The following is a 14,737-nucleotide window of genomic DNA, read 5'->3' on the forward strand; positions in this document are numbered from 1 at the left end:
AGGACTTTTAAGGGCTGTGGGGACCCTGGGACCTCAAAATATGTAAGAGCAACACATACTCGAGAATTCTATACACATAATCATCTACTGGCAAGGACACTGGATAAACGGGTCGATAAAATGCATTTATATCATATTATATATAATTAATGCACAATTAATTTATTATAATTGTATATTACATGTAATTCGATGCGTGCACAAAAAATCACAAAACAGACAATCATTTGTTTTTTTTTGCTTTATTACTTCACTTGAACATTACAGCGAAATCAGTTTCTTGGTTGTCTACGGTTATCGCCTCCGCCGAACCCACCGCCTCCTCCGAACCCACCTCCTCCTCCGAACCCACCTCCGACACCGCTGCCTACGGGCTGCGTCAACTGCAGGCCAGGTATCTTGAAGTCCTGCAAGCAAAGCGAATCTCCACGATTAAACAAACTAGGATGCCATCTTCCTATCTAATTAATACAGGGGCTCGAGAACAACCAGGAAATAAATACAGTCGAGAGCATAAGCAAACAAACGACTACGACAGCATGTGGCAAATGCCTGCACGCAAAATCTTTATCACCCTATAGTTATGCATATCCCTGCATGCAACATATGTATTCCTAACAGTTGGGATGCGACTTCAATATGATTTCATAATGGCTGACATTAGGGTATTCTTGTTATGCTTACACCCTTGCCAAAATGTTCTCTATAAAATTTACACTGATCTCAAAAGTGGCCCCGGCAGCGTAGAAAACACGACAATTTGTGACACCACGAAAAGTTCTCGTCCCTGCTTAAACGTAAATCCCCAGTCGACTTTTCCTACCATACTCAGGTACCGCTATTTCACTGGCAAGCTTTGATAAGTCAACTGTACAGTTAACGAGGGTGACACTTCCACGCACAATGTGAGACTACACTTACCATCATCACCAACATCTCCTTGGTGTCTGCGTCAACCTCAATGATATCATGCTCAATAGCCGACACCTAAGAACACACACGTTAACACACTCGTCAGTACTTTAAACACTTTAGCTGTGCATTAGAATGAACATTTCAGGTGGTCTGTCTAACCTACAGCTGGAAGTAATTCAATTTTCTTTATTTACACGTATGAATTACATTTCGAAGACAACATATTAGTTAAACAAATTAATATACAACTATTTGACTTCCAAAATGTAATTCATAAGTGTAAATAAAGTAAATTGAATTGAATTACTAAGTAAGAGATAGCAGCTCAGACGGATACAGGTTAGCGACAGTCTGCGGCATTTATGTACATTTCTGCACGTCTTACCTCTGGCACATAATTGTCTCTTCTTTCTCGCTCTTCCTCTTGCAATTTGATGGAAATGCCTCTGATAGGAGCCTTCTGGATTCTCTTCATGAGATGTGTTAGGAAACTACAGTGAAACATGAAAACATCTCATATACGTTTAGTCAAACGATACATAAAGCAAATGCAATGACTGATAGAGTAGGAAAATAAACAATAATAATAATATCCATTTAATGAGCAATATGGTGAACAAATAACAAATGCTGAATTTAATTACGGAAATAATAGCTTCTCACATGTGTAATCGACTCAAATTTAATACAATCCCCTGCCGGACCCTCTCCCATCCGTCAATAAACAACGTGCCTTCTGACATTCCGGGGGGCAGATCCACAAAATATCGAGGGAAACATAAACCACAGGTGTAATTACCCAGCAATCTGGTTTCGTAGCCGCTTGGTGGGGATGATCGCAATCTCCTCACATACTCGCTTGTTTGTGTGAAAGTCGAGAGTCAGGCGTGGATAGTACTTCTCAATGATCACCCGCGCCGCCTTCTTCACAGTCTTTGTTCTCACACGACCCTACAATGAGCAAAGATAATGCAATAAAACACCTAACATGCATATGTACATCCCATGCACACGCACGCACACACACAGACACACACACGGAAATAACACATGGCATTGTAATTCACTTAAACTGGCACTTAAGCAGTGTTAATGATACTGGTGACTCTACTTGCTGTTTTGGCCTGTGCCCGTGTTAAAAGTACTTGTCTGAATGTGTGCACGTGTTAGTGACGCTGAGAGGGTCTATGTAACCCAGGGTACTGCCGGAACGTACCATGGTACTATCTAATATGCCGGACCGTACCTCGTCTACTCCACTAACGAGTCTAGGGAGTCGCCTACGCCTACTCCCTAATCCTAACCCTAACGCTAACCCGAACCATATCAAATAGTTACCAGGGTACGTTCCGGCAGTACCCTGGGGGGCATAGACCCTATGAGTGTTAGTGACTGCACATATATTATCACGAATGAATCATGTAATCCGTGTGAACAACAGCCAACCAAAAATCAAAGTGTTGTGTCCAGAAAATCTTGCACATTACCATAGACATTAGACTATGCCAAAAAAAATGTTTTAAACAGTGATGTCTTTTGTACGTAAAAAAATTATTAATTAATGCCTATTGAATGGTTAATTATAAGAAAAACTACACACGTTTGACCAAAGAACGTGGATATTCGACCGAGCATCACACACCTGTTCGTATGCGCTATTCGTCCGAGCAGTTGTTGCGCATGCGCTGTTCATGTTGTATTACATAAATGTAATATAATGCTAGTCTAAGAAGTCGCCTACTCTCCAACCCCAACCCTAACCCTAACACTAACTAAAACCGACTCGGATCTCTTATATACGCGAGTCATAGTACCAAACACCATCTATGGTGTATAACCACATACGCATGTATGCAGGGCGTTACAGCCGTAGGGCTGCCGTAGCAAAACGCTCATAGCAATTAAGCATTTTAGAGCGTCTAGATTTCAAAATTTTCCCTCAGACCCCCCCTTCACACTTCCTACCTCCGGCACTCGTGCCATGCGCATGCCCTGACCTACATGATGCAGCGCATGCACAACAACTGCTCGGACGAATAGCGCATACGAACAGGTGTTCGATGCTCAGACGAATATCTACGTCGTTGACCAAATTGTGGCCACTTATTCAGCAGTTGCCAGTGGCGCAAATGCACTTTAGGCACCTTAGGTATCACGAAGTGATGCACAGATTTCTGTGTATCATCAACTGATGCACAGAAGTGCGTTTACTATCTGTTATGGCATCAGCGCGCGTAGGCGTTGGTCTACTTATCGCGTATAAGCGTACTTACAGGGAAGCGCTTGTTTGGCGATTCGTTTCGCCCTCGCGCGCTCTCTCCGTCTCATTTCTCGCGCGTTATAAATGTCTAGTGAGTGGCGCGTCGGTAAGGTCTACGCCCACCATCCACTCGTTTACGTTTTTCTGTCGTACGTACGCATGATCGACGCGTTGTTCGTAAATCGCTGTTCGTACCTTCGTTTTAGGCGGCGGCCGCGTTCGCTGATGCATGGTATGCTCGCGGCAGTAGTGATGGTAGGTGGCGCTCGTGTTGTCAGCAGGTGGCGTTGCAAAGAGCGGCGTGGGTTTGCGAGCGGCAAACTCTGCATCACGCAGCAGCCCACGCGCGCAACTCGCGCCGAATTTAAATTGTGTTTGATGTTGAAAGTTGTCTGTTGAATGATGTGGATGTCCCTGCAGCGTACGTTTTAATTATAATTATTAGTGTCTGTCGTTGTCGTCGCGATGTACCCCCGCGTTGCACATGATCCAAAGGTTTCTTACGCTCGCTCACGTTACGGCATGCTTTAAGTTTAAGATCGCGCTTCGAATTCTCCGTTTCATCCGTTAATAAAATCGCCCAGCGATTTGCGAGAGAGGCATTGTTGTTGCGCGGAAGCGAAAACGCGTTATTGCGCTGAACGGTCAAACGTCTGCGTGCGTTTCGGGCGGGCGATAAGCACGAGTCAGACACACAGATGGCTGGCTATCGTGAGTGCTTAATAGGCGAACAGAATAGTTTTCTATGCGATCCGTCTGTAGATAGCAGATGGCAACACAGGCACTTGGAACGTCTCAATAAAAAAAAAGATAAATAGACACAAAATGTATTTACTACCAAAGTCTTAATGTTTCTCTACTCTATTTCGCCTATTATTGCCGCTAATTACCCGTAAATGCCGGTCAAATGCTCATCTGCAACACACTTGTACACCGCACGCACGCCCTGTGCACAAACAACATGAATAAGCGAGTTCTTGGAATAATCTTGGATGTTCTTGAAACTCTCTTATTCATGTTGTTTGTGCACAGGGCGTGCGTGGGGTGTACTTAATTGTGTGTTGCAGATGAGCATTTGACCGGCATTTACGGGTAATTGGCGGCAATAATAGGCGAAATAGAGTAGAGAAACATTAAGACTGTGGTAGTAAATACATTTCGTGTTTATTTACTATCTTTTTTTTTTATTGAGACGTTCCAAGTGCCTGTGGATGGCAAGGTTCGCCTGTATTTCTGTGAAGCAATTGCCAGTTGATAATGTACTGCCTGTGTGAAGGACTGCGTCTCAATAAGGACAAGCGTGTATCTTTGTGCAAAGATCTCATTTTATCAGTCAAGTGTGTCACTGCCATGCTGCGTGGCGATGCCACAAGCACACGTATTTATATTAGTTTTAATTTGCCACGTTCGTACCTATACCAGTCGGTGCAAACGTTACACCCGTTTTTTTTTAAATCGGTTGCCTTTTGCATTTTTTTTTATTAGTTTTTGGCTAGTTCTTAGCATTGTACATAGTATTTCCGAGAACTTATTTATTAATTTGCTATTTAACAGTTCTTCTGCTACGTGTAACTTTTATATGTAGATCTCCGTTGCTGTTGTAGATTTTGTGTATATATTTGTGGTAGATTCATGTAGACTCTTGATGTAGACAATACCCTACCATTTCCCAGTAGCTGACAAATTACCAGGAGTGCCATAATATATAGTGTCATAATAGTCTATCATAATAGTCTATATTATCATGATATTATGACACTCCTGCTATTAAACTCTATTACTCTAATATAGAATCTCAATATTATGACACGCCTGAAATTATGGTAGAGCAAACGTCAATTTAAAATGAAATTTGTGAGTGGGTTATAATATCAATATTGATCACTATGACTGAGAGGCACAGAGAGAATGCTATATTATGGTTTTCTTGTAAACATCCCTCCCACACGCCACCTGCACTTAATGCAAAGTTTGTTGTACCTGCTTTTTGTCAAGTAGGCCTATACAGTCCTTTTTGCTCGTTTGTTGTTGATGGTTCAAGTTGTGCTAATAGGTCAGTTGCAAAGTTTCTGAATTACGATACACATTGGGTGAAACTCGCGTGGCCATGGATGTGGTCTACTGAACTCCATGGTAAAATAAGGTTATAAATTATAATTGGCTGCAGTTTGTATGATACAATGTGGTGCAATAAACATAACTGCTACTGTTTGTGAAAAAGACTTTCATATTGTTCGTTTACTTTTTCTTCTGCAATCTTTTAATCTTTCCGTTATGTTGTAACAGCCATAGCATCTTTTATTCCAAAAACACAAGGAGTAAAACTAAAGAAACCTATGAACTGATATTTAGCAGTTATGGGTCTCTAATACCAAAAGACGAATACAACGTACTAATGTAGACTGCGTTGATTGCAAACCCCTGAACATAAGTGAAGATAGAGGTAACATTCAAATTGTTAACGGTACGTGCACGTGCAATTTGGGTGGCTACAGCAGATTAAACACCCGATTACCAACGTACACAATGGTTGTTTCATATTGTCATTCACGTAGATTAATGTCACAGTCGTAACAATATGTAAAGCTTTGATGTAGCACTCAGAAATATGTATCACACAATGTACTGTATCACTCAGAAATTTTATTATTTTAATTGCTCAACACTATTGCATTTATCAGATTTTTCTCGATGAAAAAGACTGTCTTCAGTACATGTATTTGTAGTTGAATTACATGCAATAAAGATTTAATAATAATAATAAACAATTGCCGGTTCTTTCTGCTGACCTTTCATCTGCTGTGTCAGGCAGTAACATTAACAGCGAATAAAAGTCAGCACTTATTCCTTACTCCCCTCGCGCGGATGGTATCGCCCACGACCAGTCAAGCATGGAAAAACTTTTGCAGGTAAATGGCCGTATTTCAGCCGAAACTTTTTCACCCCCGAGGCACAAAATGTGAATTTACGCCTATAATACACGCGCACGCGTGCGTGCGACCATACCCGCGTGTCCGCGTCCGTTAGTGTGTGTATATGTGTGTTTGTGTGACTGTAAAAACGCGTATTATAGCCGTATCTCCACATCCGGCTCCACATTTTGTGCTTTGGGGGATGAAAAAGTTGAGGCTGAAAACTAGCCATTTGCCTGGCTAACTTTTCACCGTGCAACTGATGCCGTGGGCGATACTATCCGTGAGAGGAGGTGGGAAATGCTGAGGGGAAGGGAGTGAGAGAGGAGGAGGAAGGAAAGAGGCGAGAAAGGAGGGAGAGAGTAATGTAGACGGAGATGTACACACGCATGCGCAGTCACACGCGCAGACAAACGCACGTACAGCACAAACGGCACACACAGGCACGAATGCACATATAGTTCTAATATAGTTCTCTCGCCTTTCCGCTACCCTCTCCCTCTCCAACTCCGCGTAAAGGACTGCTCGTAGTGGAGTTAGGCGAGTACGCGGTTCGGCATATTAGATTTTGGTTACCAGGTACGGTTCAGGTTATATCAGACCGTACCAGGGTACGTTCGGACAAGTACCCGCCGGGGGACATACGCCCTCTCAGGCTTGCTACGTGTCTCGGATTAGCTTTGCATGTGTCACTCGATGGGGTATCGAGGTGGGAGGCGAGGTCCCAGTCTATGTTAGCCTTTGTGCCTTGCCAGCCCAATTCCATTACTGGGCAAGTTCGCGAACGCGAGAATTTTGCGTACGTCTTTCTGTGATTTCGCGTCACAGCAGTCAGCTGTTAAGCGAAACAGAAGACATTTATGTTTTTTTATAACAAAGTGAACACTGTTCACGTCCGCAGGAATGTCTACGCCTCTGTGTCCCCCACTAAAATTGGCGGACTGTTCGCTGGCATTCTATGGATCCGTGCGCACGGCCAAATTCATTCGCGGCGACGACGGATCCATGCTGCCAGCGCTGCATACTGTACGTACGACGTTCCCGCGGGTCGCGTGCGTGCGCTTGGCCGCGAACTCGCGGAAGATCGGCGGCCAGCACTTCGCATTAACACCTCCTTTCGGCATACGCGATTCTCAGTATCCGGCTCATCTGATGACTTAGGGTTAGGGTTAGGGTTTTTTGCCATACGTTCCTTGAATATACGGAAAGTCTGTGCATCAGTATGAATGATACAGCAGAAATCTGTGCACATCAACTTCGCTGATACGCTAATGGTGCCTAAGAAGTGCATTATGCGCGAGCTGGCCTGAGCTTGAATAAGGTTGGCCAGAATTGGTTCAACGACGTAGATATTCGTCTGAGCATCGAAACACCTGTTCGTATGCCCTATTCGTTCGAGGCAGTTGTTGTGGGGCATTGCGCTGCATCATGTAGTCAGGGCCATGCGCAGGTGCAGAGTGCCGAAAGGTAGGAAGGTGTGAAGGGGGGTCTGAGGGAAAATTTTGAAATCTAGATCGCTCTATAAATGGCTTAATTGCTATGAGGCGTTTTTTGCTACGGCATGGCCCTACGGCTGTAAACGCCCTGCATACATGCGATAAGTGGTTATACTACCATTAGATGGTGTTTGGGTAGCTATGACTCTGCCGTATATAAGAGATGCCGAAGTCGGTTTTAGTTTAGCTGTTAGGCGTTAGTGGTTTGCGTTGGAGAGTAGGCGACTGTCCTAGACGTAGCATTATATTACATTCTGATCTAATACAACCATGAACAGCGCAATGCGGCAACAAGCTGCTGCGACGAATAGCGCGCAGACAAAAGGTTGTCTGATCGCTCGGTCTGAATATCCACAGTTCCTTGTGGTCAAACGTAGTGTAGTTTTCTTATAATTACCCATTCAATAGGCATTAATTATAAATTTTTTTACGTACAAAAGACATCACTGGTTTAAAACATTTTCTTTGGCATATTCTAACGAATGTCTATGGTAATGCTGCAAGAATTTTCTGGACACAAACACTTGATTTTTGTTGGCTGTTTGTTCACACGGATTACATGATTCAATTCGTCAGTGAATAAATTATGTGCAGTCGATAACACTCATAGGTCTATGCCCGCCAAGGGTACTTGCCGGATACGCTACCCTGGTAAACTATTTGATATGGGTTGTGGTTAGGCGTCTAGGGTTAGGATTAGGGAGTTAGCGCGTAAGGCGACTCCTAGAGCTCGTTCAGGGAGTAGACGAGGTACGGTCCGGCATATTATGATTAGTACCATGGTACGTTCCGGCGCAGTACCTGTTAACATAGACCTCTCAGCGTCACTAACCAAACGTGCCCAACATTCAGACAAGTACTTGTTTAACACGGAACAGGCGCAAAACAGCAAGTAGAGTCACCAGTATCATAACCCGCTCGCTTAAAGTGGCGCAGTTTTAACGTGAATTAACAATGCCATGTGTTATTTCCCGTGTGTGTGTCTGTGTGTGTGCGTGCGCTGTGCATGGGATGTACATATGCATGTGTAAGGTGTTTTATGTGTTATCTTTGCCTCATTGTAGGGTCGTAGTGAGAACAAAGGGACTGTGAAAGAAGGCGGCGCGGCGTGATCATTGAGAAGTACTATCCACGCCTGACTCTCGACTTTCAGCACCAAACTAAGCGAGTAATCGTGAGGAGATTGCAGATCATCCCCACCAAGCGGCTACGAAACCAGCATTGCTGGGTATTACAGCCTGTCGGTTTAAATGTTTACCTGCGATTATTTTTGTGGATGCTGCCGAGCCGAATGTACAGAAAGGGCACGTTGTTTATTGACGGACTGGAGAGGGTCCCGGCAGGGGGGATTGTATTAAATTTGAGTCGATTACACAGTGTGAGAGCCTATTATTCCGTAATTAAATTCAGGCATTTGCTTATTTGTTCTCACGCATAATTGCTCATAAGAATGGATATTAATTATTAATTGTTTATTTTCCTAGATCTATCAGTCATTGGCATTTGCTTTATTAATGTACGTGTTCGGATCTAAAACGTTTTTATATGAGATGGTTTATCAGTGTTTCACTGTAGTTTCCTAAACGACGATCTCATGAAGAGATCGCAGAAGCTCCTATGCAGAGGCATTTACATGCAAATTGCTAAGAGGAAGAGCGAGAAGAGAGAGACAATTAATGTGGGCCAGAGGTAGAAACGTGCAGAATGTACATAAATGGCCGCAGACTGTGCGCTAACCTGTATCCCGTCTGAGCTGCATATCTCGCTTAGCTTTAGTAATTTCAATATCAATTTACTTTTTATTTACACTTCATGAATCTACATTTTGGAATCAAATTAGTTTGTAATATTAATTTGTTTAACTAATATGTATGTCTCGAAGATGTAATTCATACGTGTAAATAAAGAAAAATTCGAATTACTTCCAGCGTGTAGGTTAGACAGACCAACCTGAAATGTTCATCTAATGCACAAGGCTAATAGTGTTTAAGTAATCTGGACGAGGTGTGTTAACGTGGTGTGTTCTTAAGGGTCGAGCTAATTGAGCATGATATCATTGGAGGTTGACGCACGACCCTAAGGAGATGTTGGTGATGATTGGTAATGTAAGTCTCAACATTGTGTGGTGAAGTGTCACCCTTGTTAACTGTACAGTTGACTTATTCAGAAGCTTGCCAGTGAAATAGCGGCTTACCTGAGTATGGTAGGAAAAGTCGAACTGGGGATATTACAAGTTACAGCAGGGACAGAGAACTTTTCGTGGGTGTCACAAATTGTCCGTGTCTTTTCTACGCTGCCGGGCCACTTTTGAGCATCAGATGTAAATTTTATAGAGCGAACATTTTGGCAAGGGTGTAAGCATAACAAGAATACCCTAAATGTCAGGCCATTATTGAAATCATATTGAAGTCGCATCCGGCAACTGTTAAGGACATACTTGTTGCATGCAGGGATATGCATACTATAAGGTGATAAGAATTTTGCGTGCAGGCATTGTGCCACAAGTGCTGTCGTAGTCGTTGTTTGTTATGGCTTCGACTGGTATTTTAATTTCCTGCGTTGTTCTACGAAGCCCCTGTATTAATTAGATATAGAGAAGACTGGCATCCTAGTTGTATTTAATCGTGGAGATTCGGCTTTGCTTGCAGGACATTCAAGATACCCTGGCCTGGCAGTTGGACGCCAGTGGCACCGTGCGGGCAGCCGGGCAAGCTGGTGTCGGAGCGTGGGTTCGGAGGAGGGAGGTGGAGTTCGGAGGAGGCGGTGGGTTCAGGCCGGAAGGCGATAACCGTAGACAACCAAGAAACCTGATTCGCTGTACTGTTCAAGTGAAGTAATAAAGCCAAAAAAATAACAAATGGATTGTGCTGTTTTGTATTTTTTGTGGCACGCATCGTAATTACATGTAATAATTACTAATTATAATAAATTAATTGTGCATTATTATATATAATGATATAAAATACATTTTATCGACCCGTTTATCCAGTGTCCATTGCAAGTAGATGATTAATGTGTATAAGAATTCTCGGCAGTATTGTGTTGCTCTAAGCAATATTTTGAGGTCCGCAGGGTGCCCCCACAGCCCTTATAAAAGTCCTTTGAGTTTTGTCTTATTATCTTTAGGTTTGTATGCTAGTATTAGCAATAAATTTATTAGAGAAAGATTGGTCTATCATTTGAATTATGGTGTAAAATCACAATTTTTTAGCTTTATATAATGTATCTAAAGGTATATATGATGACTAAAATTCTAAAACTAGCTTGTCACATATTGTGCTGAAAAAAACGTCCTTGAAAAGTTTATTTGACAAAAATAATTCAGAGCTTGGAAACGCATGTCAACTGAGTAGCCTAGCATCGTATAATTACCATATAGAATCAACCCATCACTAAAAAAACGAATACCAATGAATACCTTTTTCATTCATATTATATGCTTCAATTCAGTAATCGATCTAATATTCCTATCATGCATATATTCTCGTCGGAATAAAGTGATCCACCTCTGCCCCAAGTGTATCGAGCGCTACGACCTGGCGTTAGGCACGTTGAAATTTTATTCAGGCAATGACTGCAATCTCCCCCCCCCTAAACACAAAATATGATTATACGGCTATAAATACCCGTTTTTCAAAGTCAGCACAAACACATAGTACAGGCACACACACTAAGGGCCACAGTCCACACCATGTAGGGCTACGCGCTCATCAAACGATCGCGACGCCGTCCTCAAAAAAATTTCGCCCGAGAGCGTGGTGAGCGTGTTGAGAGGGCGTGCGAATTGGGCGCCCAGCGGCCGATACTACGATGCTAATTAGCGTGCCATACCTACGATGCTAAGTGCGTCTTTACCCGCGATCTGCATTGGGGCGGCTCGAACAAGAGCTTTCAGCGGAGCAACGCTCAAACACCACGTGCCCGGGCATCAAGCGCTTGGCACTGCGGCGGTACGGCGTCCTTTATTGCGAACCGGAAATCAGATCGTGTGTGCGGTATGCGAAGCGACGCTTGCACTGCGCCTGTAGCAACGCATGCAACCCGCGCCTCAACTACGCGCGAATCACGCGCGCGACTGCGCCTGGCAGACGATCATGATAAATACGCGGGCCGCGTTCTATACAATCATTCATTCATTCTGCGTGGGCTGTCAAGTATTAACTATCAAAGGATAACTAAGAAACAACATTTATAACTTAAATCAGATATAGCATCAAGATTATTTCTACGGGACACAACTATGGCCGCCAAAAAGACAGAGGGGAGAGCCAGCAAAGATCTTGTTGTCTTCTATTTCTCCTCACTCATCGCTCCTCAGCATGAAATGAGGGTTTAGCAATCAGTAGTTCGAGTTGTCGCTTCTAGGACGAAGAAACATAGCAATAGAGTAGTGTTGGGCGCTGGCATCGCATAGTGACACTGAACTGGTGGGTGGCCAGGGTACAGCCCCCAAAATTAGTACGCCAAGTTTGCAGGACGTGATCTGAGCGTAAGCTAAGCAGCGTAATGGCGAACAGCCGCAACGGCGGTAGTCTGAGCGTGGTTGGCGTAAGTACAATCGTAGTAGCGAACGGGTCGAGCTGTTAGAGAGCGCGGCCACCCAGTGGTCATAGCGAGAGCGTGGTCAGGTCGCAGAGACAGTCTCCATGGACGTAGTAAGCAGGCGTGATGAAAACGTAATTGACATCGTGCTAAGAAGCGGGGCGACAATTTTCAACAGGCGCGTTCCGAGCACGCTTTGCGATAACGACCATTAAGTCGTACTAACGATCGAGTTAGTGGGTACTACGCCTTCCACGTCTCTTAATAACGCCCGCACTGCGCTGTATTTTTGCCGCCAACGCTACGCAGCGCACGATTATTTTGAACATGTTGCAAAGTTTGGCCACGCTCGATGCCACGCTCCGATGAGCTGACCGCGCCTTGCACCGGCGCTCGATCATCGATCGGCAGTACGTCTAATATACGTCAAACTGCGTTCTACACGTTTCCACCACGCTCTTAGAGCGCTAGTACGAGCGTAGTGAGATGCGGGGCCCCTATGGTGGTGACTGGGGTACGCCGGGCACAGCGCGTGGTATGGTCGCGCGTGTACTATAGACCGTAAAGTTCAAAAGCGTTTTGTGCCTCGTGGGGCACGGTGGAAAAAGTTTCCGGCTGTAAATAACGAGTGAGATATATATCATAGTATATAATAGGTAGATCTCCATTATGTACTCATTGATATATATATATACAGAGAGAGAGAGAGATACAAACAGAGAGAGGAGAAGACCACAGAGGGAGAGAGAGATAGCCAGCAGCAGATGAGAGAGAGAGGGAGTAGAGGAGATACACGGAGAGAGAGATACAGCAGAGATGAGAGGGAGAAGAGAGAATACACAGGAGAGAAGAGAAGAGAGAGAGAGAGAGAGAGAGAGAGAGAGAAGATGCGAGAGAGAGAGAGAGAGAGATAGCAGCAGAGAGAGAGGGAGAAGGAGATACAGAGAGAAGAGAGAGGAGAGAGAGAGGGAGTAGAGATATACACAGAGAGAGAGGAACGAGAGAGAGAGAGAGAGAGAGAGAGAGGGAGAGAGAGATAAGAGAGAGAAGAGAGAGGGAGAGAAGAGATACAACAGAGAGAGGGAGAGAGAGATAGCAGAGAGAGAAGACGAGAGAGAGAGAGAGAAGAGAGAGATACACAGAGAAAGGAGGCGAGAGATATACACCACAGAGAGGGAGAGAAAAGAGAGCACAGCCACAGAGAGCGGAGAGAGAGAAGATACAGAGAAGAGAGAGAGAAAGGGAGAGAGAGAGAGAGAGAGAGAGAGAGAAGAACAGAGAGAGAGAGAGAGAGAAGAGAGAGAGAGAAGAGAGATGAGAGAGAGAGAGAGAGAGAGAGGGAGAGTGGAGATACGCGGAGAGGAGGGAGAGAGATACACAGAAGAGGGAGAGAGATACACAGCGAGGAAGAGAGATACAGCAGAGAGGAGAGAGAGAGAGAGAAGAGAGAGATATAATACACAGAGACGAAGAGGCGAGAGAGTAAATGACGAGAGAGGAGAGAGAGAGAAGAATTAGCACAGAGAGAGGGGCAGAGAGATCATATAAAGAGAAGAGAGAACGAGAGAGAGCAGAGAGATATACAAGGGGGAGAATCACACGAGAGAGGCAAGAGAGAGAGAGTGTGTGTGTGTGCCGTGCGTGCGCGCGCAGTGTGTGTGTGTGGCCGAGGCAGCGTACCGTGCGTGCATGCATGGCGTGGGCGTGAGTTGCGTGAAGAGAATATTGGCAAGAGAGATGAGAGTAATGTGTGTGTGTGCGTGTGCGTGTGTACGTGTGTGGCGTGCGTGTGCGGGCGTGCGTGTGTGTGTGGTGTGTGTGCGTGTGCGTGTGGCGGTGTGCGCTGTGCTTGTGCGGTGGCGATGGGCGTGGTGGTGGAGAGTAGATAAAAAGAGACAGAGAGACGAGAGAAGAAGAGAGTAGAGAGAAGAGAAACGAGAGAGAGAAGAGAAGAGAGAGAGAGAGAGAGAGACGAGAGAGAGAGATGAGAGAGAGAGAGAGAGAGAGAGAGAGAGAGAGAGGAGAGAGAGAGAGAGAGAGAGAGAGAGAGAGAGAGAGAGAGAGAAGAGAGAGAGAGAGAGAGAGAGAGAGAGAGAGAGAGAGGGAGAGAGAGAAGAGAGATGAGAGAGAGAAGAGAGAGAGAGAGAGAGAGAGAGAGGTAGAGAGAGAGAGAGAGAGAAGAGAGAGAGAGAGAGAGAGAGAGAGAAGAGAGTAGAGAGAAGAGAGAGAGGAGAGAGAGAGAGAGAGAGAGAGAGAGAGGAGAGAGGAAAAGAGGGGCGAGAGAGAGAGAGAAGAGAGAAAGAGAGAGAGAGAGAGAAGAGAGAGAGAGAGAGAGAGAGAGAGAGAGAGAGAGAGAGAGAAGAGAGGAGAGAGAGAGGAGAGAGAGAGAAGAGAGAGAGAGAGAGAGAGAAGAGAGAGAGAGAGAGAGAGAGAGAGGAGAACGAGAGGGAAGGAGAGAGAGCAGAAAAAGAGGAACGAGAGAGAGAGAGAGAGAGAGAGAAGAGAGAGAGAGAGGGAGAGAGAGAGAAGAGAGAGAGCAGAGAGAGAGAGGCGAGAGAGAGAGAGAGAGAGAGAGGTTGTAGAGTCCACGGAAGATGGTGAGGTGAGATCAC

At 44.7% G+C, this 14,737-nt stretch overlaps 1 protein-coding gene across 1 annotated transcript in view; it reads right to left on the minus strand.

Moving 5' to 3' along the window:
• Positions 1 to 223: 223 nt before the first annotated feature.
• The window catches only part of LOC106814624 (40S ribosomal protein S17-like), a 19,795-nt gene continuing 5,281 nt past the window's right edge, over positions 224 to 14,737 (minus strand). The window contains exons 2-5 of the mRNA XM_014818961.1: positions 1,715 to 1,866; positions 1,301 to 1,406; positions 922 to 987; positions 224 to 407 (exon numbers count right to left, since the gene is read on the minus strand). Of these exons, the coding sequence (XP_014674447.1) occupies positions 273 to 407; positions 922 to 987; positions 1,301 to 1,406; positions 1,715 to 1,866 (459 nt within the window). The 3' untranslated portion in view covers positions 224 to 272. The remainder of the gene's footprint in view (positions 408 to 921; positions 988 to 1,300; positions 1,407 to 1,714; positions 1,867 to 14,737) is intronic.

The sequence above is a fragment of the Priapulus caudatus genome, unplaced genomic scaffold (assembly GCF_000485595.1).
Source record: "Priapulus caudatus unplaced genomic scaffold, Priapulus_caudatus-5.0.1 Scaffold952, whole genome shotgun sequence".
Lineage (NCBI taxonomy): Eukaryota > Metazoa > Priapulida > Priapulimorpha > Priapulimorphida > Priapulidae > Priapulus > Priapulus caudatus.